Source organism: Apodemus sylvaticus, chromosome 2, assembly GCF_947179515.1.
Source record: "Apodemus sylvaticus chromosome 2, mApoSyl1.1, whole genome shotgun sequence".
NCBI lineage: Eukaryota > Metazoa > Chordata > Mammalia > Rodentia > Muridae > Apodemus > Apodemus sylvaticus.
Window position 1 is genome coordinate 187075171 of NC_067473.1, and position 24784 is coordinate 187099954.

At 38.2% G+C, this 24784-nt stretch overlaps 1 protein-coding gene and 1 pseudogene across 4 annotated transcripts in view; both read right to left on the bottom strand.

Moving 5' to 3' along the window:
* Caprin2 (caprin family member 2) overlaps positions 1-24784 on the bottom strand; it is a 54640-nt gene continuing 29856 nt past the window's right edge. Inside the window, exons 9-18 of one of the 4 annotated variants that reach the window (XM_052175338.1) lie at positions 23175-23297; positions 20682-20751; positions 19318-19382; positions 17503-17604; positions 15640-15774; positions 9000-9168; positions 5410-5595; positions 3696-3796; positions 2559-2622; positions 1-906 (exon numbers count right to left, since the gene is read on the bottom strand). In XM_052175338.1, coding sequence (XP_052031298.1) covers positions 341-906; positions 2559-2622; positions 3696-3796; positions 5410-5595; positions 9000-9168; positions 15640-15774; positions 17503-17604; positions 19318-19382; positions 20682-20751; positions 23175-23297 — 1581 coding nt within the window. In that variant the 3' untranslated portion in view covers positions 1-340. Of the gene's footprint in view, positions 910-2558; positions 2623-3695; positions 3797-5409; positions 5596-8999; positions 9169-15639; positions 15775-17502; positions 17605-19317; positions 19383-20681; positions 20752-23174; positions 23298-24784 lie in introns of all 4 variants that reach the window. The other 3 variants (XM_052175337.1, XM_052175340.1, XM_052175339.1) reach the window with 3 other exon arrangements.
* Positions 3901-4410, bottom strand: LOC127679437 (40S ribosomal protein S23-like; annotated as a pseudogene).

Here is a 24784-nt window from a genome sequence, read left to right on the forward strand (position 1 = left end):
TGCAGTTTAAATTTTTTATTGAGGCACAACGAGGCATGGTAACTTGTCTGAAGTTGAGGCATTTAGTTCAGTAAGCTGACCATTAACACAGTTCGGGTTAAGTGCAAACAATACACATTCGCTGTGTGACTAGCAAGGCTATATCACTATTTATAAAGTGCCAGATTAGTGCTAATTATCATTCTGCTTCAAAGTCTTCACATAAAAAGAAAACAAAAAAGTAAGGACTGCATTCTTTCTCTAGGAACAAAAATATTTTCCCAAACCAATCACTAGGGCAAGGACTACTTTTCCTCAGATCCACTAGTGAGAATTTCATTCTTTTACTCTGAACTGAATTTCAATCTTGATAAAGAAGATAGCCTGAAAATGTAGAGTATTTCCAGCTACTTCCATAAATCGCTCCCCTGTGTAAGCGCAACCATATCTGGTCTCCCTGGAGGAGCTGGAGAATGGCATGGTTGCTTGCTGTCTCATGGTCTGGAGCACCATCATTGGCATAGGCTGACACCAAGACCTCCTCATTCTTCATGAGGTTGACATACAATGGGACATTCACAGCCAGCTTTAGCATGTGAAAAATGAACACATAAGTGCCATTCACTGGGCAATTGAATCTACCAAGCTGAAGATCAAAGGTCTCTCCCAAGTTGTTCAGGAGAAGATCAAATACAATAGGTTGGTCTAAAGTTCCAGGAGCCAGATTGGATGTTCTGGCAGCTGAGAAGGCAACTCGCATTTGCTGAGGCAGGGGATAGATATGTACTGGCAGGATGGCGGCTGCTGGGCTTGTCACTGGCACATCCACTGGGGTCATGCTCCGAGAGTCTCCTAGCCCAGAGTCTCCACTGTTAAAAGTCTCGCTGTCTCTTTCTGGGCTGCTCACCTGAGAGGAGTCGCTCCACCCTGCTGTTCATTAATAACAGTGAGTTTTTCAGTGAGGCCTTTATCTTTGACAGGACATTTAATATTAGCTACTGAAACACAAGATTCCAAAACAAAAGCAATAAAAATGTAGTCAGAAGGTCCTAGGTAATCTTGTGTTGATTGCTTGCTATTTTTAAAAGGTCAAGAAAATGCACTGTCCTCCCAAAATTGAGTAACTTAACCAAACTCATCAATATCAGAAAACTAAAACCAGATTTGGACATTTTTTACTTATCTTACTTCCATAAGTCTCATTCAGCTAATTTTTCAGTGACTAATCTTCTACTCAAAGTAAATAATATAAAAGGGCTCAAGAAAATTTAAAATTAGCTAAAAAGACATAGAAGTACCAACTATTAGCCACTCAGAGATGTTCTGAAAGGAAGACTAAGCCCCAAGATAAATGCTTGGTTTTCATTCCAGCTTATGTTATAAAGTTGTGTGTGTGTGTGTGTGTCTGTGTGTGTGTGTGTGTGTGTGTGTGTGTGTGTCTGTGTGTGTGTGTGTGTCTGTGTGTGTGAACATGTGGGTGTGGGTGCACATATGTATGCATAAGTTTGCATCAGATATCTTTCTCAGTCCCTATCCACCTTGTTTTTTGAGACAGTCTCTCACTGCCCCTTGAACTCATTGATAGCCAGATAGAATGTCCTGGCAAGCCTCTGAGATCTAAAATCCTACCACTAGGATTATAGGCAACTGCCACAGACCAGCTTTTTACATACATGCCAGGAATCTCAACTCAAGTCTTCATATTGCATAGTAAGCACTTTACCCAACACAACCTTCTCCACAGATCTGAAATAATAATGTTTTAGGTGCTGTGTAAAATACACTGCTCAATATGATGAAGACCATTTTCTCAAAGTAGAAAGGCTGTTTTCCTTTGAAATTTCTCTTTTTAGTAATTCTTTTTCAATTACACTGAATCATTTAATGGTCTCTTCTCATTTGAACAAGTCTAAGTACACCACCCTGTGTTTTAACTGCTGCTTATCAAATCTATCATTGCACTAGCGTTAGCACTGTTCATTTTCAAAAGCCATCATTCTGGGGACAGGAGAGGTGGTTCAATGGTTAAGAGCACTTGATGATGTTGCAGAGTGGGTTCAGTTCCCAGCACCCACATGGTGGGCCACAACCATCTGTACCTTCATTTCCAGGGGATCCAATTCCTTCTGACCTCCAAGGTACCACCAAGCATGCACATGATGCACATATATACATGCAGGTAAAACACACATTAAAATAAATAAATAAATAAATAAATAAATAAATAAATAAATAAATAAATAACTCTTTTTTTAAAAGTTCTTTAAAGCCATCATTCTGAATCATCAGACTCAACCTAAAGTTAGCATAGGAAATTGTGTCGAAGGTTAAATTACATTCATGTAAAGAAAAAAACACTTTTTAGAAAACATACACAAGTAAACTGACAGTGCTAATACCCTTCCTAATAGTCTATTGCCTCATTCCATGCAGGTTAGCACTGAATTTCAATTTTGGTTAGCAAATTGAAAACTTCAACAAATAAATAGTAAAAGCATTGTGCTTCAGAGAGAAGTTGATAGAGGATATAGTGAATTAAACCATGCTTTAGGTAAATCTATGCAGATAAGTACCCTTACCTCTTGAATTTGACTGAAGACCACTAGATGTCCCTGGTCTTTTATAACACTGCTGGAAAGTATCCTGAAATGAATACATGAATATTTTAATTTGGCATGAAAATTAAAAATACAGATTAATTAATTAGCATCTAAGGAACACCATGTAACAAGTACTGTACTGAATAATCACGGAAGTGGACAATGGCCTTTGTCATTCATTTTAATATAAAGGGCACAGTTAAGCAGGAAGAGCACAATTCTTCAATACAACCCAGACTGTAAATCAATGTAAATACTAGGGACAGAAAGAGGTCTTAGTAGATGAAGATGGTTGTCACCAAGCCCAACTGAATCCCCAGAATCCACATGACAGAGATAATCCATGCTTACAAATTTTCCTCTAACCTCTATACATATACCATGTTATCTACACACACACACACACACACACAGAGTAAATAAAACAAAGTTTTAAAAGAAAAGTTCTGGTGTGGTATGTTAATCTAAATAGGACCATGATAGAAAGTTTGCAAAGAGCCGGGCGGTGGTGGTGCACGCCTGTAATCCCAGCACTTTGGGAGGCAGAGGCAGGTGGATTTCTGAGTTCGAGGCCAGCCTGGTCTACAGAGTGAGTTCTAGGACAGCCAGGGCTACACAGAGAAACCCTGTCTCAGAAAAAAAACCAAATCCAAAAGCCAAAAAAAAAAAAAAAAAGAAAGAAAGAAAGAAAGAAAGTTTGCAAAGTTTGCTAAACTGAGATGTGTAAACCCATATCAGTCTTGTCAGATATAAGGAAGAAAACTTCCTGAGTGGTCAAATCCAAATAAACAAAACTGTTAAACTTGTAAAGATGAACACAGCTATATATAACAGGTAAGTTAAGTTGAAGGCAATTTAGTAACACTACAAGATATACAACCTTAGGAGCTTAGAAAAAACTTTTGCAATCCAATTTTTATCCCATTTACTTCCTGTGTGACCACAAACAAGAAATTTAACCTCTTAACCATTTTCCTATAAAGTGGAAGAGTAAATGAGCTTATGTGAACATGATTAAGGTCCTTTCAAATTCCATCCTCACTTGATAGGAAAAATGTTCATGTCAAACAACCAAAATCATTCCAAAGTTTAGTAGCAACAGCTATTCCTACTTACCCTTTGAGAGTAAGGTGTTCCAGGATATTCTCTAGCTTGAAGCTGCAGTTGGCTGTAATTCCCACTTGAAGCTGAAGGAAGTCCTCTGTAACTATCAAAACCTAATGAATTAACAACATACATAAAATGATAGGAAATGAAGTTCAATAAACTCTGTGGTGTTAAAAGTTAAACTGGAGGGAAAAAAACTGGACATCTTACAATGTCACCATTAGATATGTTTTCATTTTGTTTTTATCAGAATATGAAATTTTATTACTGGTTTTCCATTGTCAAAATTTATAGTTTTAGTCTTTCCTTCTTACCTTTGTACAGGGCCAATGGAGAAACACTGGCGACTTTAACAACTTAAAGTAGACTCCAAGACTATCACCTACAGCAGGACCTTTTTGACTAAATCCAACAACCAGAACCTTATCATTTTCCTCAATAAAGCTCAAGCAGCCATCAACAGGCACAAACGCTGTGGCCATCTTGTAGTTCTTGCTGAGCTGCATCCTGACACACTTTCTAATAACAAAATTTGGCTGTTTGGCTTCAACCCCTACTCTTTCCAGCACAATACCCTTTGCATGAGAAGCACCTCCAAATGGATCAGCCCCTAAGGCTGTGCCCAAGTGGGCTTGAATCTCTTGTATTGTTTGTCACGCCACTTCTAGTCCTGTCAGACACTCTGGAGTTTCCAGGTAGTACAGAGACCATACTATTTACCCATCTTGCTGACACCATGGACCAGAGTAAAAAAGATGTGCGTCTGTAAGTAAAAACATACTAAAATGTTTCTACAGAAATATACACATAATTATGCTGGCTATTATTTACTTATTAATCTTGGTTTTTCTAGACATGGTTTTTCTGTATAACCCTGGCTGTCCTAGAACTCATTCTATAGACAAGGCTGGACTCACACTCAGAAATCCATATGCCTCTGCCTCCCATATGTTGGATTAAAAGCATGCACCACCATACCCAGTATTTTTCCCTGACTTCTAATACTGTTGAAACACAGGTTGTGGTTAGGCAAAGATGGGGCTAATGTACTTAGGTACTTAAACCTCAGCATCAAGCACTTTTGCTAATATCAAGCTGTCACCACAATACTTAGACCCATAACTAAACCTTAGTAGTCCTATATGGACTCAGATTCTCTTGTCATATGCAATATAGTTTGAAAGTAACCTGCAAATGAGATTTGTCTAATTAGGACACATTTTAAAAGTTAAATCAATCAGTAAAAGAAAAATCAAAATCCTACATGAAAAACAGGCTGATCAACCTCCCTTCCCTAGTAAATCACAGAATTAATCCTCTTTGCAGACAGCAAGTTAGGTCTGTGCAGAGAATAAGTTTATTAAAGTAATGGAGTGCTAGAGAGATAACTCAATGCTTAAGAGCCTAAGTAAAAAAATATTTCATCTGCCGGGAGGTGGTGGCGCACGCCTGTAATCCCAGCACTCTGGGAGGCAGAGGCAGGCAGATTTCTAAGTTCAAGGCCAGCCTGGTCTACAGTGTGAGTTCCAGGACAACCAAGGCTATACAGAGAAACCCTGTCTTGAAAAAAAACAAAAAAAATCCAAAAAACCAAAACAAAAAAAAAATCATCTACTAATAGACAATTATAAATGGGAATGACAAAAGAATAAGAGAAAAGTCAAATTTCAATCAGGTGAATATATAGATTAAAATAATTTAGTATACTAGACTCAAAGCATACCTTTGTAGCCACCAGGAGACCGATAGGGATTCATTAGTAACCTCCCTCCATGTGAACATCCTCTCAGAGCCCCCCGACTACTGATAAATGGCTGAGCAGGTCTGGGAAACATACTTGTAGGTGCTGGGTAAAAGGTAAGGCTGCCATTGCTTACTTGAACAGTCCCATCAGGAGGGTAGCCTGTAGCTTAAGAGAAAACAATTTAGAGTCCAAGAATTAAATGGTAACAAAGGCCCCATGTTGTCAATATATATATAAATATATTGAAATATATATCAAAACCTCTAACATATTTTTCCCTTTAAAAACATGCTTATGATATATGAGCATATATGAGAAACAGAGTATTACTCAGTTATAGAGGGGAAAATATCTGGCACATGTCACAGAATAAATAAGATTTATAGGGATTATAATGAATAAGTTAAAACAGAACAAATATATGAAGCCAACTTACATGAAGTAGGCAGGGTAATCAAATTCTTTTTTTTTTTTAAGATTTATTTATTTATTATATACGAGTACACGGTAGCTGTCTTCAGACACTCCAGAAGAGTGTCAGATTTCATTATGGATGGTTGTGAGCCACCATGTGGTGGCTGGGATTTGAACTCAGGACCTTCAAAAGTACAGTCAGTGTTCTTAACTGCAGAGCCATCTCTCTAGCCCCTGGGTAGTCAAATTCAAACTCATAAAGTAGAATGATTGATTGCAGGGGCCAATAGGAAATGAAAAGGAGTTAGTGGTAAGCAGATACAGAGTTACAGCCAGTGCGGGACAGGGTGATGAATGTACAATTCAGATGTGGTATCATATCTGTGGGAGGATGTTTTTGTGCACTGTATATTTACAATGCTGATTCCTGTACCCAGGGATTTGGTGGCAGTCCCTTCTTTAGTATTGTCATTATTTTGAAGCATCGCCTGAGTCAATATTTTATAAAACATTGTTCTTCACCATCTTCTGATTGGCCAAATAAAGGGCTAAGCAGTCTATTACTAGGCAGGAGAGGAAAACTCCCAGGCTTAGAGAGAGGGTTTCAGGTGGGGACCAGGGAAGTGAGTCATCTCTGAAAGGTGAACAAAGGAGGAGGTGCCAGGTAAGACTGAGGTGGCAGGTCACAGGCCACATGACTGTTAAGTAGGCCAGGGCAGCATTGCTGGGTTAGAATAGCCTAGAACACGCCCAGGTACTATACCTAAAGCTTATCATAGATGAAGAGGTTTCCATAACGTTATTCAGAACAAGAATGAACTAGGAAAGCCTCTACTTTTACAAGGTATAAAAATGTTAAGAATGACACCAGCTATGATGATGTAAGCCTTTAATATCAGTACTTGGAGACAGAGACCCGTGAATCTCTCTGGCTTTGACACCATAGTAGTCTACACTACAAGTTCCTGGTGTACTAGGGCTACAAAGTAATATATCTCAAGCTAAATTTTCCAGATCAAGGAGTAAAAGAAAATCCTACTTTTTATGGAGAGTGAGTGGGGAGTCAAGGGTTTCATGTAGCACGGGCTGGTCTTGAGCTTGTTATGCAGCCAAGAATAATCATGAACTTCTTATCTTGTTGTCTTCAACTCCCAAGTTCTAGGATTGTAGGCATCTTCCATCATGCCTAGTTGATGCCAGTTTTCAAGATGAAACCTGGGACTTCTTGCATGTTAGACAAACACTTTATAGCTGAACTACATCCCCGGGCCATGAATTATAATCTTACTAGAATTCAAACTAGAGAAAGTCTATGACCACAGAGTCTGTTAGGTAAAGTGCCTCTGTTTCAGCAATATGGAAACAGCAGGAGTGCCTCCACACTAAGCTCTGGAATCTCTGCTTAACCTCTCATCACTAAAGGAAAATACATCCAGAGGCTCAACTCATCTGCTCAGCATGTTAAGGGCTTCAATACCAACACTACAAACCTACCAGTTCTTCTGTATTAAGAAGGAAGGCAATAAATAAATAAACAAAAATTTTAAAAAGTTACCTATGCTTTCAGCATTCAAAACAGCTTTAAAAGATTAAAACTGTCTATGAGCTAATAGTACAATAGCATTTATCTCCTAACTTTAATTTCTATAAAACCCACCATCTGTACTTAGAGGGTAACACAATGTAAAACAATAGATTCATAATTTTCACCAGAGTATCTAGAGGCCCTATATAGCTCAGCCTCTGTCTAGATAATCAAAGCAATTGAACTTAAAATCAAGCACCAACAAGACTAAAGCAGACACTCAAGTTCTACCTCTTCACAGTTCAAATTAGGGGACTAGAGAGATAGTTCAACACTTAAGGGCCATTCCTGCTCTTTTCAGAGGACCTCCAGCCCCCACCACCAATAAATCTTCAAAAAAAAAAAAAGAAAGAAAGAAAGAAAGAAAAGAAAAGAAAAAAGAAAAAGAAAAAGTTTCTTTAAAAAGAGGCTAAGGGCTAGGCACAGTGGCACACAACTTAAATCCCAGCACTTGGGAGACAAACGCAAGGAGATCTCTGAGTTCAAGCCCAGCTTGGTCAACAAAGCAAGTTCCAGGATACCCAGGGCTACACAGAGAAACCCTGACTTGGAAAACAACAAAAATAAGACAAACGAAAAAACCTCAAAAGCTAAATTAGTAGGTAAATGTTGGGAATTGGTTCTAATGCTTTGTCTTATCTCGGCTCCCAAAAGCCACACTTCCAGACCTGAAGGTCCCTGTCCCCAGCTGCCTTCGACTGAGAATTAAAAATAGACATACAGCTAATGGCTGGGCAGGGAGACTGGGCAGGATTTTGAGATTGTGCGGGCAAGGGACCAGGAGAACAGGGAGGAAGAAGGGAAATGCCATGACTTAGAGGCAGAGGGATCAGATTTAAAAGCTTCAGGAGAGAAAACATCCAACAGTGTAGATGTGGCTCTATGGGGGGGGGGTCCCCAGAAGACAACAGTGTAGCAGGGATGAAATATAAATTTTAAAAGATGTTAAGCTAGGAATACAGGAGGGAAATGTGTGCTAGCCTCAGAGAGGTTTAGAAGTGCCCAACCCTTGAGCTAGTCAAGGCATATAAAAATTAGCTGGTGCCGGGCGGTGGTAGCGCACACCTGTAATCCCAGCACTCTGGGAGGCAGAGGCAGGCGGATTTCTGAGTTCGAGGCCAGCCTGGTCTACAGAGTGAGTTCCAGGACAGCCAGGGCTATACAGAGAAACCCTGTCTTGAAAAAAAAAAAAAAAAACCAAATCCAAAAACCAACCAACCAAACAAACAAACAAACAAACAAAAAAATTAGCTGGTGTGTGTGTATCTTCCATTCAAGAATCCACAGAGCTCTTGGGAGGGTTTAATGCATACACATATGACATCCTCTAGGAGCCAAAGTGATTTAATTCACCACTAGAGATATACTTAACTAAACAGAGGAAAAGACATCAAGTACTTCTTACCACCAGAGAAACATTAAAGAGATAGCACTTACAGCTATAAAGCCACTACAGACTGTTTACTTTAAAAGCTACTGTCTAAGTCTTCAGAAGGGATACAGAGGGTATGCCACTAAAGCACCAAGCTGGCATGTGGTACTTATAAAAGCATATATGCAGAGGCCTTACCAGTCTCTGGAGGTTGGGTTGTCTGTTCTATCTGTACAGCTGGGAGCTGGCATTGGGATACTGTCTGTGTACTTGATGAAGTAAAATTTTGATTGTAGCCAGATGAATAAGGAGATTCTTTCATTTCTTGTTCTTTCCGTGGAGGCAGAGGTGCATTAACATTAAACACCTTAAAAGAAAGAGCACACAAAGCCACTGGGTATGGTTTAGAGGAAGTGACTCAATAACATCTGTATAACTCTACCAGATACTAAGGCATTAGATGGGCAAAAAATTTGAACAGACATTTCTCCAAAGATAACAAACAACTAATAAGAACAGGAAAGCCTGATCATTCGTAGTCATCAGGAAAATGTAAACCAAGACCACTATGGGATATCACTTCATACGCAATGTGTCTACCATTGTCAAAAGATAGAAAGGAAGACTAAACAGGGAGCAGGGGAAACTGCAATCTTATTACTGCTGGAAAGGTAAAATGACACAAGCACTGTGGAAAACAGATGATGATTCCTTGTGAAGATAAATATAAACCCACCAGTTTCATGTCTAGATATTCTTCCAAAAGAAGTAAAAGTCAAAACTTGAAGAGATATGAGCTTAGCAACATTACTCCCAAGAGTAAAACGTCAAAAAAAAATCTAAATGAAATGAGACAAGTACATTAAGTATTATTCAGCCATAAAAAGAATAAAAATATGCTGTTATTACCTATCAAAAGGATTATGCTAAGTGAAACAAGCAATTTACAAAACAATTGGAAAAGATGAGATGGCTCCCTGGGGCAAGAGGCTTACCCACTGAGCAACCTTAGTGACCTGAGTTAATCCAAGAAGAGAAGGTGGAAAAGAACTAACTCCATTATACTTGTCCTCTGACCTCCACATGCAAGCTGTAGTGTTTTTCACATAATAGTAATAAATAATATTGCTTTTGAAAAGATATATATGGTTTCACTTCTACCTAGATTAAGTAACTTCATAGAGGTAGAAATAGAATACAGGTTCAAGGAGGGGAAATATTGGGAATTATAATCTAATTGAATGTTCTAGTTTCCCTTCTGTTACTGTGATTAAAAACAAAAAACAATTCTGAGCAGTATTTTATTTATAAAGGATTTATATGGCTTACACTTTCAAGTCACAGTTCATCACTGAGGCAAGTCAGGACAAGAATTGAAGCAGAAACTTGAAAGCAGGCCTGCTTGCTAGCCTATGCAACATTACATCTCACCAGGAAACTCAATCACAGTTAAGGAAGTATAGTAGAAACCACTGATGAATGCTGCATGATGGCTCGCTCCTAAGCTCTTGCTAACCTAGCTTTCGTATACAGCTTCACACACACACACACACACACACACACACACTACAGGGAGCTGGAAGGGCTTTCTGGGTCCTCTTACATCAATTTTCAATCAAGACAATGCCCTACAGACAAGAAGAACCCACAGGCCAATCTGACTTCAATAATGTCTCACCGGAAGTTACCTCCTTCCAGATAACTCTGAGTTACTTCAAGGTAATAACAGTTTGTAACTTATTTAACCTACTTAAAATATTCTATGTCTGCCACATGGCTAGATACCTCTCCTCAGTTTCAAACATCTGACATCCTCCGAGTCTGGGGTGAATCTCTTGCCTCTTATCTCCCAGAGTTCCAATCTCTCGACCAGAACTCACATCTTCTATTTCTGCCTTTTACTAATGGGCTATCAGCTTTTTATTGGTAGATGATGCTTCTACACAGTACAGAAGAGATTATCCCTATGCCTAGGTATGATATTGCTTGCCTTTGACCTCAGAGCTTGGAAGGCAGAGACATGAGCATTTCTGAATTTAAAGCCAGCCTGATCTACACTGGGAGTTCCAAGCCAGGTAGGGCTACAGTGAAACCCTGTCTCATATAAATAAACAGTGCCAGATCAAGGAATTCCTCCCTATGAGTTACTGGTCAAGAACGCTCCAAAAGACCACAGGGTATTGCCATTGCTCTGTGTTGCCTACCATAACAAAATAGTAGGACCCTATTGCTGAAGGTACCACTCACTTGGATGCAGAACATAAGAGAAATCAAACTGACTAGGAAATTCTCTCCCTTCTGGATGATTTACATAGTGTTAGAAGATGCTATTGGAGCTAATAGGGGAGAAAAGGCATCATCTTAACTGGTGATGGGCCCTGCATGTTATAATACTAACCCGGCAGGCAAAATGAGCCAAGTGGCGCTATCATGGCATAATGTTTAATAGGGTAACCTGCTGTTTTCTGACTGGATATGAAGCCTTTACCACTGGATGTGAAGCCAGTACCACAGAAGGGATTTCATGCCTGATACAATAAATCTGGTCAAAAGCTACTGTTAGTGTTTTATGACAGTTATTCTGTCATAAATCTGTCAGATTTCTAAATATTTCTGTTTATAACCATAGACTTATGTTGTTTTGAATTTTGATCAGAGAAGTGTTGCAGAATATTTGATTACACTCTGAACCCAGAGACCATATTATTTACTGAAAAAAACCTGTTTCTAGCTGTGGTGTAGCTGAGACCTTAGCACATATCTTTAATTCCTCTGGCTATAATACAGGCATGTCCTTAGTACACATCTTTAATCCCAAACAATGAGGATAAAGTTAGTTGGTAGAAGAAAGCACCCATGTTTGAAAGTGGTGTCTAACTGAGTGGCAAAGTGATGAATTAGAGAAAGATTTGACAGAATAGGCTATGGCCAACTCTCACGAGAAAAGCGGGGAAAGGGAAGCCACTTGAAGTGCAGAGAGAGAAGGAGGCATTTTACCAGGACAGTTTTACAGAGACAGGTTGAGGAGAGAACAAGTGAGGCACAAATAAAGACAGACAAGCCAGAGAATGAGAAGGAGCCAGAAGATGACAACACATTGATAGAAATTAAGATTATACTTGGTTGAAACATACTATGTATCAACTCCTTTTTAGGTACTGTACCTATAAAATTCTTTAGAATGCAATGTTACATTCTGATCCTTTAAAAGCTGATATTATAAACTAGTTTAGTTTATTACAGAAATATATTCCCTCTGTTGAACATATAGTAAGTATCTAAAAATAAAATGTTTGCCTATTCAGATATACGATAGATAGATAGATAGATAGATAGATAGATAGATAGATAGATAGATAGATAGATAGATAGATGATAGTCTTTAAAAACCTCAGAGATTCACAGAATATGGCCTTTAAAGATCTTTTATTATCTTAAGGCTTTTTTAATAATGGATATGTCAGCTCCTGGAAGAACCTAAATTCCTTTTTTTGTTTTGTTTTTTGTTTTTTTGGATTTGGTTTTTTCGAGACAGCCTTCTCTGTATAGCTCTGGCTGTCCTGGAACTCACTCTGTAGACCAGGCTGGCCTCGAACTCAGAAATCCACCTGCCTCTGCCTCCCAGAGTGCTGGGATTACAGGCGTGCGCCACCACCGCCTGGCTGAGAACCTAAATTCTACTTCAAAGAAGATGATGAGTATTGAAGAACCTCCGTATGGAATTTGCTTCAAAAGTGGCAAGCTGGTCTCAAAGAAAAAAAAAAGAAAAAGAAAGAGAAAAGAAGTGGCAAGCTAGCCATTGGACAAGAAATTATCCTTATTTCAGTTTTGGACAATATGATATCCAAAATGGACAAAAAAAAAGTCAACTGCCAACCTTTGCAAAGACAAGCTAGGTGGGCCCTTTCTAATTCTTGCTTCACAAAAAAATGTCTCAGACACTCTGTGCCACAAGGCTGAAGATAGATGCTCCAATATTATGAAGAATTTGAGAAAATATGTTTAAGTATAAGATGTTTTCAGGTTTGTAATACAATTATGATAGAAAATGATTTAGGAACAAAACTCTGAACTCACCAAGATAGAACAGAAAATAGAGTGCTTTCTCCTAAATTGATATATACAAATGGACTAGACACTGTCAATATAAATCTTACATAATAGTTTTTCATAATTGTCATTATCTTATATAGTTTAGAAGAGAAAAAGACTTTTATTGAACTTTAAAAAGAGAGAGAGAGATGTTGGGTTTGTCTTGTGTGCTGTGTATTCAGATACTGAGTTCTGTACCCTAGTCTGGACATGGGCATTGTATTGACCAATATTCTGTAAAGAATGTTCCCCAATAGTACCTGATTGGTAAATACAAAGCTAGAGCCTGTAACTGGGCAGGAGAGAAAAAAAGGACAGAAATTCAAATTGAGTGAGGGAATCTCAGGTAGGGACCACAAGAAGAAATGACAAAGGAGAGGAAAAGGAAGAGATATCCATGAGACAGGATGGATCATGAGGACCAAGAAAAGATTGCCCTGAAGACACACATGGAACAGAGCAAGACTCAGCAAATAACAGGACATTTATCTGCTTATTAATAGACTAGTTGGGTTAAAACAGCTCAGAGCCTGCCCAGCACAGTACCGGCAACTTGTTAATAAAATTTGATGTCTCTGTGTTGTTTACACAGGAACTAAACTGGATAGAGTAGGGCAGAAACCCCCTATTAAAAATCAATACAACAGAACCTGTTTGAACTGGGCAGGCTTCAAAGAGGAAGAGCAGACAAGGAGCCATCAACAAAGAGGCACTATGACAAAACCAAACAAGACAAGCCCAGAGGACTAGTCTGACAGGTTAGACTATACTTCAATAGGTAATACCATGTGAAGGATTCTATTTCATCATATGATGAACCACTGTCTGCTTTTGATTAGGCAAATGAAAAAATAAATTTGAGGGCTAGAGAGATGGCTCAGTGGTTAAGAGCACTGACTGTTCTTCCAAAGGTCCTGAGTTCAAATCCCAGCAACCACATGGTGGCTCACAACCATCCGTAATGAGATTTGACACCCTCTTCTGGGGTGTCTGAAGACAGCTACTATGTACTTGTATAATAAATAAATCTTTAAAAAATAAATAAATTTGAGTGCTAATATTATGAGATTGCCAGGAAGTATAGAAAAACAAGGAGAAGAAACTTAAACAGTCCAGCCATAGTGGGGGCGGGGGGAGTGGTCTGTGAATTTCTGCTTCTGTGAGTTTCAGCAGCCCTGCACTGGGCCTGCTCTACTCTGTTTACCCACTATCATTATTCTCAAGGTGCTGGTATAAAGCAGGAAGCACCAACAATAAAGCCACTTACTCCCTTACCAAGTGGTTTTCTAACCCCAAAATACACAATCTGGTATCACATTATCTTTTTCTTTTCTTTTTTAAAGACTTTTCTTTGTGTGTGTACATGTTGGCTTCATATATAATATATGCATTATGTCTATAGCTGCTACCCAGAAAGGCCAGAAGAGAAAATGGGATCCAATGGACGTTATAGAATGTTACAGACAGCTGTAAACCACCATGTAGGTACCAGAAACCAAATCTGGGTACTATATAAGAGCAACAAATGCTCTTAACCACTGGGCCATCTCTCCAGCCCCTGCAACATCACCTTCTTAAGAAAGTTTTACACTACAATTTGTAGAGGAATACATTTCAGAACAACCACAAATCTGAAGAAACCTAAAACTCTGTGAGCCAGAATGAGACTAAAAATTGAATGAATTTTAATTAATTTATCTCTTATTTGAGGTTATTAAAGCTAGAACCTTTAGTAATGCAGTATCAGTAATGATTAAAAGAATGCATAACTATTGCTAAAACAATGTTTACCACTCACAAATTCCTTTTGTGGGGAGAGAGTATTGGGGATCAACCACATTCATTTTCACATGGGTTCAAAGCTTTGCCTGTTAATTTTCAGAGGGGAAACAAGGCTCTGATAAAAATACTCCTTGAACAAATCACTCTTAAGGGTAGGCCCCATGCCCAGCAGTGAATAGCCAACACAAAATAAGCTCAATAGCATTTTTGTAAGTTCTCTACATCATATTAAGTCAGGACATTTTTTTCCACCTTACAGGTCATTTGCATACACACACACACACACACACACACACACACACTGGCTTCCAGTTTGGGGATATTTAATGGATTCCTATATGTATCTCTACTTCTAAATGCATTTCTTGTGCTTTTTCTTTGGCTCTTTTTCTTGTCTGGTGTTTTGTCATATTCTGATTTATTTATTTGTTTGTTTGTTTGTTTTATTGTGTTTTATTTTACTTTATCATTATTACTTAGATGCCTGGTTTTTTTTTTTTTTGTTTTTCCAAGACGGTGTTTCTCTGTGTAGCCCTGACTGTCCTGGAACTCACTTTGTAGACCGGGCTGGCCTCAAACTCAGAAAGCCACCTGCCTCTGCCTCCCAAGTGCTGGGAGCAAAGGTATGCACCATCACTGCCTGGCTGCCTGTTTATTTTTGAAAGAGAGATAGAAAGGGTGTGGAGTGGAGAGGAGGGTAAGTAGAGAGGGCCTAGGAAGAATAAGGAGATGGGAAACCATAATCAGAATATGTATAATAAAAAAAATCTATTTTCAACTTAAAAATTACTTCTTGAAAATTCTGGAGGTTGTAGATTTAATACTTTGTCACAAACAGTGACAAATTTAAACTCCAGAAGCCCAAATGAGAGCAACATGAAAGCAAACTTTTCACCCAGTACCAAAGCTAGGTGTGGGAGAAACCTTGGCTCTTCCATAGCCATCGTTTTTCTTTCATACTCACTGTCTGCATGGTCTGAAAGGGGGCTGTGCTAATGGCTGCTGAGCTCCCACTTGCAGAAGGTAACTGGAAGCCCTTTGACAGGGGAGGATTTGGAGAAGAAAGTGCAGATGCTGGCTTGCAGGGGGGGACCACCATCTGTGGAGGAGAAGAAATGCAACATCAGCCATACTTGCCATATGCCAGGAGGTTAACTTACACTAAGCCCCAAGCTGACACAAGTCAGCAAGTTCTTTAGGGTGACATGGGAACACAGGAATGCAGAGAGCAGCGTTTGCTTACAATTTCAATCTAGACTGCTGAGGATGCATAGTGCATTTGCTTAGATAGGGTGCTGACAAAGAGAGTGTCACACAAGGGGTTCTCAACTTCCTACCAGCACCAAGAGTTCTGCAAAAAAAATGCTATTTTCTAACTAATAATCTAATATTACTCCAACTACATGCAAAGACTGAGTTTAAGAAAAACTTTGGGTTAGTTAGTGTTAATTCTTTATTTAAAAAACATAGTGGATTTCTAAGTCCTCTGCCCCAAAAAAAAAAAAAAAAAGTATCTAACTTAAGTAATCCTTAACTATAAAGCCAAATTAATATGACATAAAACCCAATCTCAACCAGATTATAAATCAGACCATTATAGGTCATTTGGTTAAAAAAAAAAACTCACTTTTTCTTTGTCAAAAAGCCAACTATCCTAATTTAGAGCAAGTGAACACTATAAAGAGTAATCATCCATGTTTTCTTTCATTCTATAATGAATTCTCATTTATTAGTTCACCTCAAAATTATAACCTAAGTTATTAAATTTCATCCCCCCAAATTCATTCCATCCATATCTAGCTCAAGTATTTGTTCAAAGAGCAAAGGATGAAATTTAAAACTACACACACAAACCTCATATTGTCAAAAAACTTTGATAAGATGAACCAGAAAGACTATAACTCATTCCAATGCAGTCAGTGCTAATAACACTATAAAAACCAAATCTTCAATTATATGAATAATTTCTCTTAATTCTACCTGAAGCTTTTCTTTATTATATAATTAAAATAACATAAGGAAACCTAATACTTTGCTGATTATAGAGATTTACTTTATTTTTAAGTCTGTGTATGTATGAATACATCTGTTTGTACACATGAGTGCAAGTGCCCACGGAAGCCAAACGTCTCACATTCCAATACTGGAGTTACAGGTAGTTGCAAGCTACTAGATATGAGTGCTGGGACTTAAGACTTGACTCCTTTCCAAAATCAGTATACATTCTTAGTCACTGAACTACCTCTCTAGTCCTGTATGCTACTTATTAAAATAAATTAATAAATTGACTAAGCTTGGCCATACTCTCCTGAAATCCCAACACTTGAGAAGTGGAAGCAAAAGATTCAGGAAATCAAGGCCAGCCTGTGCTACAGGAGATCATCTCAAAAAACAGTAATACAGAGGCTGGAGAGATGGTTCGGTGATTAAGAGACCTTGTTGCTCTTGCAGAGAACCTAGGTTCAATTCCTAGCAATTACATAACTTCAGTTACAGGAACTAATGTCCTCTTCTAACTTCCTTGGGCACCAAACACCATGTGGTACACATACATACATGCATGAAGCAAAATGAATAATCTTTTAAAAAAATTAAAAATGATAATAATTCTGAATATATTTATTGTATCAGGTAAGATACTATTAAATTCTATATACATGGCAAAGCCACAATAGTGAACTGTGTATGTTCTAGGACCACACTATCTACCGAAGGTAATGTATCATAAATACAAACATTTTAATTCCATCAATCATGCCAGTAACTAATAAGTTCATTCTGCAATTCTTTGAAACAGCAAAGAAATTAAGACCATGGGTCTCATTACCCCAGGAGTCTCTGAGGTCACAAACTCTGTTTCAGATCCCGAAGAAGCCTGATCAGTAGTAACCAAGCAAGCATTTGAGCTACAAGTAACTGGAGAAGAAGCCTAGACACAAGGAAGATAGAAAGAATTGTCAATACATAGTGTTCACTTCATATTTCCTGGGCCCTGGACTTCTTGATATATTACTTTTACTGGCACTCAGTGGTACCAGGCAGTATGCTAAATGCATTATACATATATATATATATATATATATACTCTTAATCCTAACAAACATGGTGAGTAAGCACAATTACCTTCATTTTAGTGACATCAAGAAGCAATGAATAGTCAGGCATACAAAGAATAGTGCTGCATACCTTTAACCCAATACTTGGGAAGCTGAGGCTGGCAGATCTCAAAGTTTAAGGCCAGCCTGGCCTGGTAAACAGAGAAAGTTCCTGGATAGCCAAGGCTACACAGAAAAACCCTATGTCAAAAAGCTTATCTCAAAAAAAAAAAAAAAAAAAAAAAAAAAAAAAAAAAGAAGCAGCAGCAGCCAGGCAATGGTGACCCATGCCTTTAATCCCAGCACTGTGGAGGCAAAGGCTGAGTCAGGTGGATGTCTAAATTTGAGGCTAGCCTGGTCCACAAAGTGAGTTCCAGAATAGCCAGGGCTACAAAGAGAAACTTTGTCTTAAAGAAGAAGATGGAGGAGGAAATGGGGGAGGAAAATAACACACACACACACACACACACACACAACACCAGAAAGGAGAATCCCAGAAACTCTAACTTAACCCTCCTTTGTCCTCTTAATAGTTAAGCTAAAAAGACTGGAAGCCAGTCCAGTGGAATGTATGCATATATTACCCCAAGGCTAGAAGAATAAAACAAGAAGATCACAAGTTCAGGACTACATGGGACTACAGAGCAAAATCCTGGCTTAAAATATAAACAAAATGATAAATTTTACTTAAAAGTTTCACTTAACAGGGTTTCAGCTATAGCTCAATAGCACAACACTTGCCTAGTAGGCAACCACAGAAGCTAGAGGCATTCAATGTCCAGCACCACAGTGGGGAAAAAACACTTTACTTACAACAACAAAATCTTCATATTAGTATTCATTTGTAAGTTGCAATTACTCTTGCCTGGAAATTACTTCAAGTAGAATGGCCAGAAGTAGTTTTAAGTACTAGTGAGTAAATATGGTATTTGAGACCAGTGGTTCTAAATGTAAGTGTGCAGGCTCACCTAGAAGGTATTAAAAGATAAATGCTGCCTGGAGTGGTGGCACATGCCTGTAATCCCAGCACTCTGGGAGGCAGAGGCAGGCGGATTTCTGAGAGGCAGACTCAGGCGGATTTCTGAGTTCGAGGCCAGCCTGGTCTACAGAGTGAGTTCCAGGACAGCCAGAGCTATACAGAGAAACCCTGTCTCGGAAAAAAAACCAAATCCAAAAATAATAAATAAATAAATAAATAAATAAATAAATAAATAAATAAATAAATAAATGCTACTGCACAGGTCAACATTCCAGCATTCCTGAGGCAGGAGGATCACAAGTTCTAAAGCCTAGGCTACAAAGTGAATTCAAGGTCATCCTGGGATATATTAAGAGACTTTGTCACTAATAACAATATGCATTCACACACACACACACACACACACACACACATACACACACACAAAATGTTCTTCTAGTTAGTCTAAGATAAAAAAAATTTTTTTCTCAATTAGATATATCAGAATAAGTCTGATTACTCTTACCAAAATAAGAAGTCCTCTCCATATAGCAAAGAAGAGTGTAAAACAAATTAATCCAGAAGTTACCTGTGATGGCTCTTGAAGAAAATCACTTTGGTTTGACAAGTTTTGTTCTGCAGATACTGTAGAGACTAAAGGAAACCAAACAATTAAGGGGAGAGAAAAGTTAAGACATATCAATTTAAGAAAACAAAGTTTACTCTTTACAAAGTGTCAATTAGAAGAACATGTTCCTATATAACTTAGAAGAGAGTAGACTGGATACTAGTCAGGAACAATAATTCCATGTGTGGTTCAGGATGACTTTCTAAGGTTATATGGGTAAAGCCAACATTCCAAAGCTCCCCCCCTCCAAAAAAAAAACCTATGACTTAATTATTGGGGATAATAACAACTCACATATCAAATTATTCCCAAGAAGAAGGAAGGAGAGGGCCCTGATCCTGGAAAGGCTTGATGTAGCGTTGTAAGGGATTACCAGGACAGAGAAGTGGGAAGGGGTTGATTGGGGAATGGGTGGAGGGAAGAGGGCTTATGGGACTTATGGGGAGGGGGGAACCGGGAAAGGGAAAATCATTTGGAATATAAACAAAGAATATAGACACACACACACACACACAAAGAGCACTGACTGCTCTTCCAAAGGTCCTGAGTTCAATTCCCAGCAACTACATGGTGGCTCACAATAATGAGAGCCACCCTCTTTTGGGATGTCTGAAGACAGCTACAGTGTACTTACATATAATAAATAAATCTTTAAAAAAAATTAATGTGAAAGACAAAGATTAAGCCACTGTGAGTTGTCACTAACTGATACACATAATTTTCATAAGTGTTAGTTGATCATCTGCTTGGATTTCCTCACTGTGGTTAAACATATTAATATACTTTTTACAATTATATAGTTTTCAGTTTGGCTTTGCTCATTAATGTCGGTCACTTCTGTTAACTATTATGTGAACTATTCTCCTTGTTTCACCAGCATTACAGCATCAGTCTTTAGCAGCTGTTAAATGCTTACCACAGGAACCAGAGCCCTAAGCTTTGAAGCATCACATCAGTTTTAGATTTGAACTCCATCATTCATTACCATGTGATCCACACTAGATTTACAACTCAAAGGTCAGGTAGACTGTACTCAGAAATCATGGTCCCAGAAAGAACATGGAAAAATGCTAAAGCAGCTATTAGGCATTTTTACTTGTCAATCTGAGGACAGTACATTTTCTAACAAATGTAAATATGTTACTGAAGGATGTTTATGTCCTAATGATAATTTATCCTTATATAACTCTGCTGATTGATGGATACAAGTAGAATAAATTAACAAACACAAGCTAGCTGGAGTGAGTGAATAACTTATAAAAGAAATGACTGTTAGCTCCAAAGCTGTTTAAGTCTTTAAAATTACTATGTTTCTAGTGGGTTACCTGGAGAAGCTGAAGGCGGCTGTGACGATGGAATTGCACTTGAGGGTTTGTCAAAGTCTAGAACAGACTCCTAAAGAGAAGATTTTAGATAACAAAAAGAAACAAAGATGATTCATTTAATAAGTAGTTCATTGTATTGACCATAGCTATTACTAAAGATGCTGGCTAAGCTTCAGGCAACTAACTAATTCTTACCTTGTAATGTTAACAAGTTAAAGAGTCAAACAAACCTCAAGACTGAGTCAAATATTAAAACTAGAACAGGATACTAAGGCCCAATTTAGATATGCACACTTGATCTGAGTCTTAAGCATAAATGTTAGTCTAGTCCAATTTGAACTTAAATTTTTATTATACCTAACGAATGAGAAGGTCTACTTATTTTTATCTCAACCACTTACTGGTTCATGCTGGTAAAACATTTTATGATGAGAAACTATTCCCTTCTCATATCCGTGTATCAGGGTTCTCTTAAGAAAACCTCTCAGACACTGCTTACTGATGCTAGAAATTTGCAGAAAGTATCTTACTTCTTTCATTTATCCTGAAATAAAATGAAAGATAATCAAATTATCTTTCATTTTGCAAACTAGAGGGCTGGAAATTAATGAAAGAACTAGACTTGCGTTATGCAGCTGTCAAGAAATAGAACTGGTGTTTACACCCAGGCCTATATCCAAAGCTCAATACTTATCTCCTCTATTTAAATTTACTTTCTTTACTTTAGTCAGGCCTCAGTAATATAGTGCTGTTCTGAAATTTTCTAAGAGTCTATGTCATACAATTCATTAAACTCAGCATTTCATAATGGATTGGTGATCACACCTTTAATTCTAGCACCTGGGAGGCAGAAGCAAGCTGATCTCTATGAAATCAAGACAGGCCTGGTCTACATTGTGAGTACCATGCTAGCAGAACTGCACAGTGAGGAGATCCTGTCTTCATAGAGAAAATAGTCTTTTACACAATTTAACTATTGATTAAGCACAAGTTTCCAATCTTATATAGCTTTGAAGTCAGGTGATGAGTGTCTCATAATTTTTTAGGCAGTGGGACCTGGGAAGACCAAGCAGCAAACAGGTTCTCAGTTTTAATACATCTACCAAAGATCCACAGCAGCCCTGACACTTATACACATGATGTTTTTGATAAGTCTAATTAATTTCTTTACATACAACAAACTTAGAAAGTGAAGACTACAATTTTTTTCCACATTAAAAAATAACAACAACTAAGCGGAAAGTGAAACAACTTGCCCTGAATAGCAAGGAAACTGCAGAACCAGAACACCATTCAACATAATGTGATCTAGAGTCTTTTTTTAAGATTTTTATTTTATGTGAGTACACTGTAGCTGTCTTCAGATACTCCAGAAGAGGGAGTCTTATGTAATGTCTCATTATGGATGGTTGTGAGCCACTATGTGGTTGCTGGGATTTGAACTCAGAACCATCGGAAGAGCAGTCAGTGCTCTTAACCACTGAGCCATTTCTCCAGCCCCCATGATCTAGAGTCTTAAGAATTTCAACACAATGTTTTATACACAAGCTACTAATTCCACAGATATCACTTAAAATTCATTTTTAAAATGTCTCATAGGCACAATATGTAACAGGAAAGTTATGAGAGTAGTCAACCATTTCCTGACTGAACTTTATGCTTGTTCCACAGGAAGTAATTCGTCCCTGATACTGTAGACCATGACTTAGAGCTGCAGGGACCAAGGGCCCTAGGAAGAAAAACTACTATCGTTTTAGAATTTTTATCAAACTGCCTTTTATATATTTATATTTATACCCACAGATTAGTACTACCTTCATCCTTGGTCAGAGAAGCTTTTTGGCAGTGAGCAGCAGTCAACACATAAATTCATAAGTGGCCAAAGAGTGTAGAGTGACTTGAATGCTCAGTTCTAAATGGGACATTTATATCAACTCCTTCACAGCTCAGCAAATATTCCAGAGAAGAGCACCGAAAGAGTGCAAGATCCAGATAGGCAGGTGTGTCGTTAAATGCTCTCTTCTGGATATGACATAGCTTTTGCACTCATGAACTCATAAAAGCTATGGTGATCTGCAGAAGCCCAAGCCAGTCTATAGTCCAGCAAGGATGAGATAGGGACTCATGAAGCTCTACCCCTATATGAAGAGCTATCACCTTTGATAGCTTCTGGGGTGCTATCATGCATGAGGCAGGGGAAGACACGATATAGGAGATGGGACACATAACCACTTTTCTTTAGGTCTGTGCCTGTGAGTAGATTACTTTTGCTCTGGTAAATGGGCCACACACACACACATGCAGACAGAACTAATGAAATGCTGTATTGTTTTTAAGAGGGAAGAAAGAATATGAAGGTGGTATTGGGAAGTATAAGTGGACACAAGGAACCACCGGACAGGGGAATTTAAACTTGATATGATCAAGATACACGATACACATAAGAAATTGTCAAAGAACAAAAAGCAAAAAATAAAATAACACAGCTCATACTTGAATAAAGTTACAAGTTCCTTGAATCTGGGTCATGAGGTCCTGCAGTTTTTCCTTCCTCAATACTGGATCCTTTGGAAAGGCAGAGGAAGAATCTATAGGCTGGGGCATGGGCTTAGGCACCTACGAGACAAACCCACCAGATGTGAGACTCACCAGGAAACTTGCATTACTAGTAAATCAAATCTGGAAATCAAATGGAAGTATTTATTAGATTTATCAGAGTAAGGATTCACATAATTCCATTTTCTAATTTCAGTTTCCCCCTTTCAAAACAACTTTAATAGAAAATAAAGCAGTCTCTTTCTTTCTTTTCTTTCTTTCTTTCTTTCTTTCTTTCTTTCTTTCTTTCTTTCTTTCGCTTTTTGTTTTTTGTTTGTTTTTGAAGACAGGTATCTCTCTATAATAACCCTGGCCCTCCTAGACTCACTTTGTAGATCAGGCCTGCCTCTACCTCCAGAGGGCTATAAAGGCATGCACTACCACACCTGGCTAAACAGTCTCTTTCTAAAAGGACGCAGAGCCGAGAAGTGGTGGCGCACACCTTTAATCCCAGCATTTGGAGGCAGAGGCAGGCAGATTTCTCCGTTTGAGGATAGTCTGGTCTTCAGAGTGAGTTCCAGGACAGCCAGGGCTATACAGAGAAAGCCTGTCTCAAAAAACCAAAAAATAAATAAATAAATAAATAAATAAAAAGTAAAAATAAAATAAAAGGTGCCAGGCAGTGGTGGCGCATGCCTGTAATCCCAGCACTCTGGGAGGCAGAGGCAGGCAGATTTCTGAGTTCGAGGCCAGCCTGGTCTACAGAGTGAGTTCCAGGACAGCCAGGGCTACACAGAGAAACCCTGTCTCGAAAAACAAAAAATTAATTAATTAATTAATTAAAAATAAAAGGACGAAGAATAAAGGGCCTTCATTAAAAGTGTTCCATTATAGATAGTTACTACCATTTGTTCTCTGTGATAAGAACCCACTGACTATGACACATACCAATGGTATGTTTCTCATCAAGACAAGAATTACTATTATCACATTTTTAAGATGCATATGATTTCAGAGACATTAAAATATTTATAAATACTATATAACTATATATATACCCATATGCAATACATACACAACAGAAATGAAGTATTTTATTATAGTTAATTATAAAGTATACTCTTGGAGGCTTCTACTGTTAGAAGCTCTCATGATAAACTGCTAGACATACTGAATTTACCTTAACAATTTAACAATTTAAAGTTCTTCTTCTATTTATTTATTTATTTAATGCATATGAATACACTGTAGCTGTCTTCAAACACAGCAGAAGAGAGCATCAATCCTATTACAGATGGTTGTGAGCCACCATGTGCTTGCTGGGAATTGAGCTCAGAACCTTTGGAAGAGCAGTCATTGCTCTTAACCACTGAGCCATCTCTCCAGTCCCTTGTTATTTTTTAACATATATGTGTTTTGTGTGTGTGTATACCATTTATGTGCTTGATGCATGCAAAGTTTAAAACGCATCAGATACCCAGAATTAAATTATCTGTAGTGTGAGCTGCCACAACGATTCCGGGAATTAAAACCCAGCCTCCTCTGGAAGAACAGGCAGTGAATGCTCT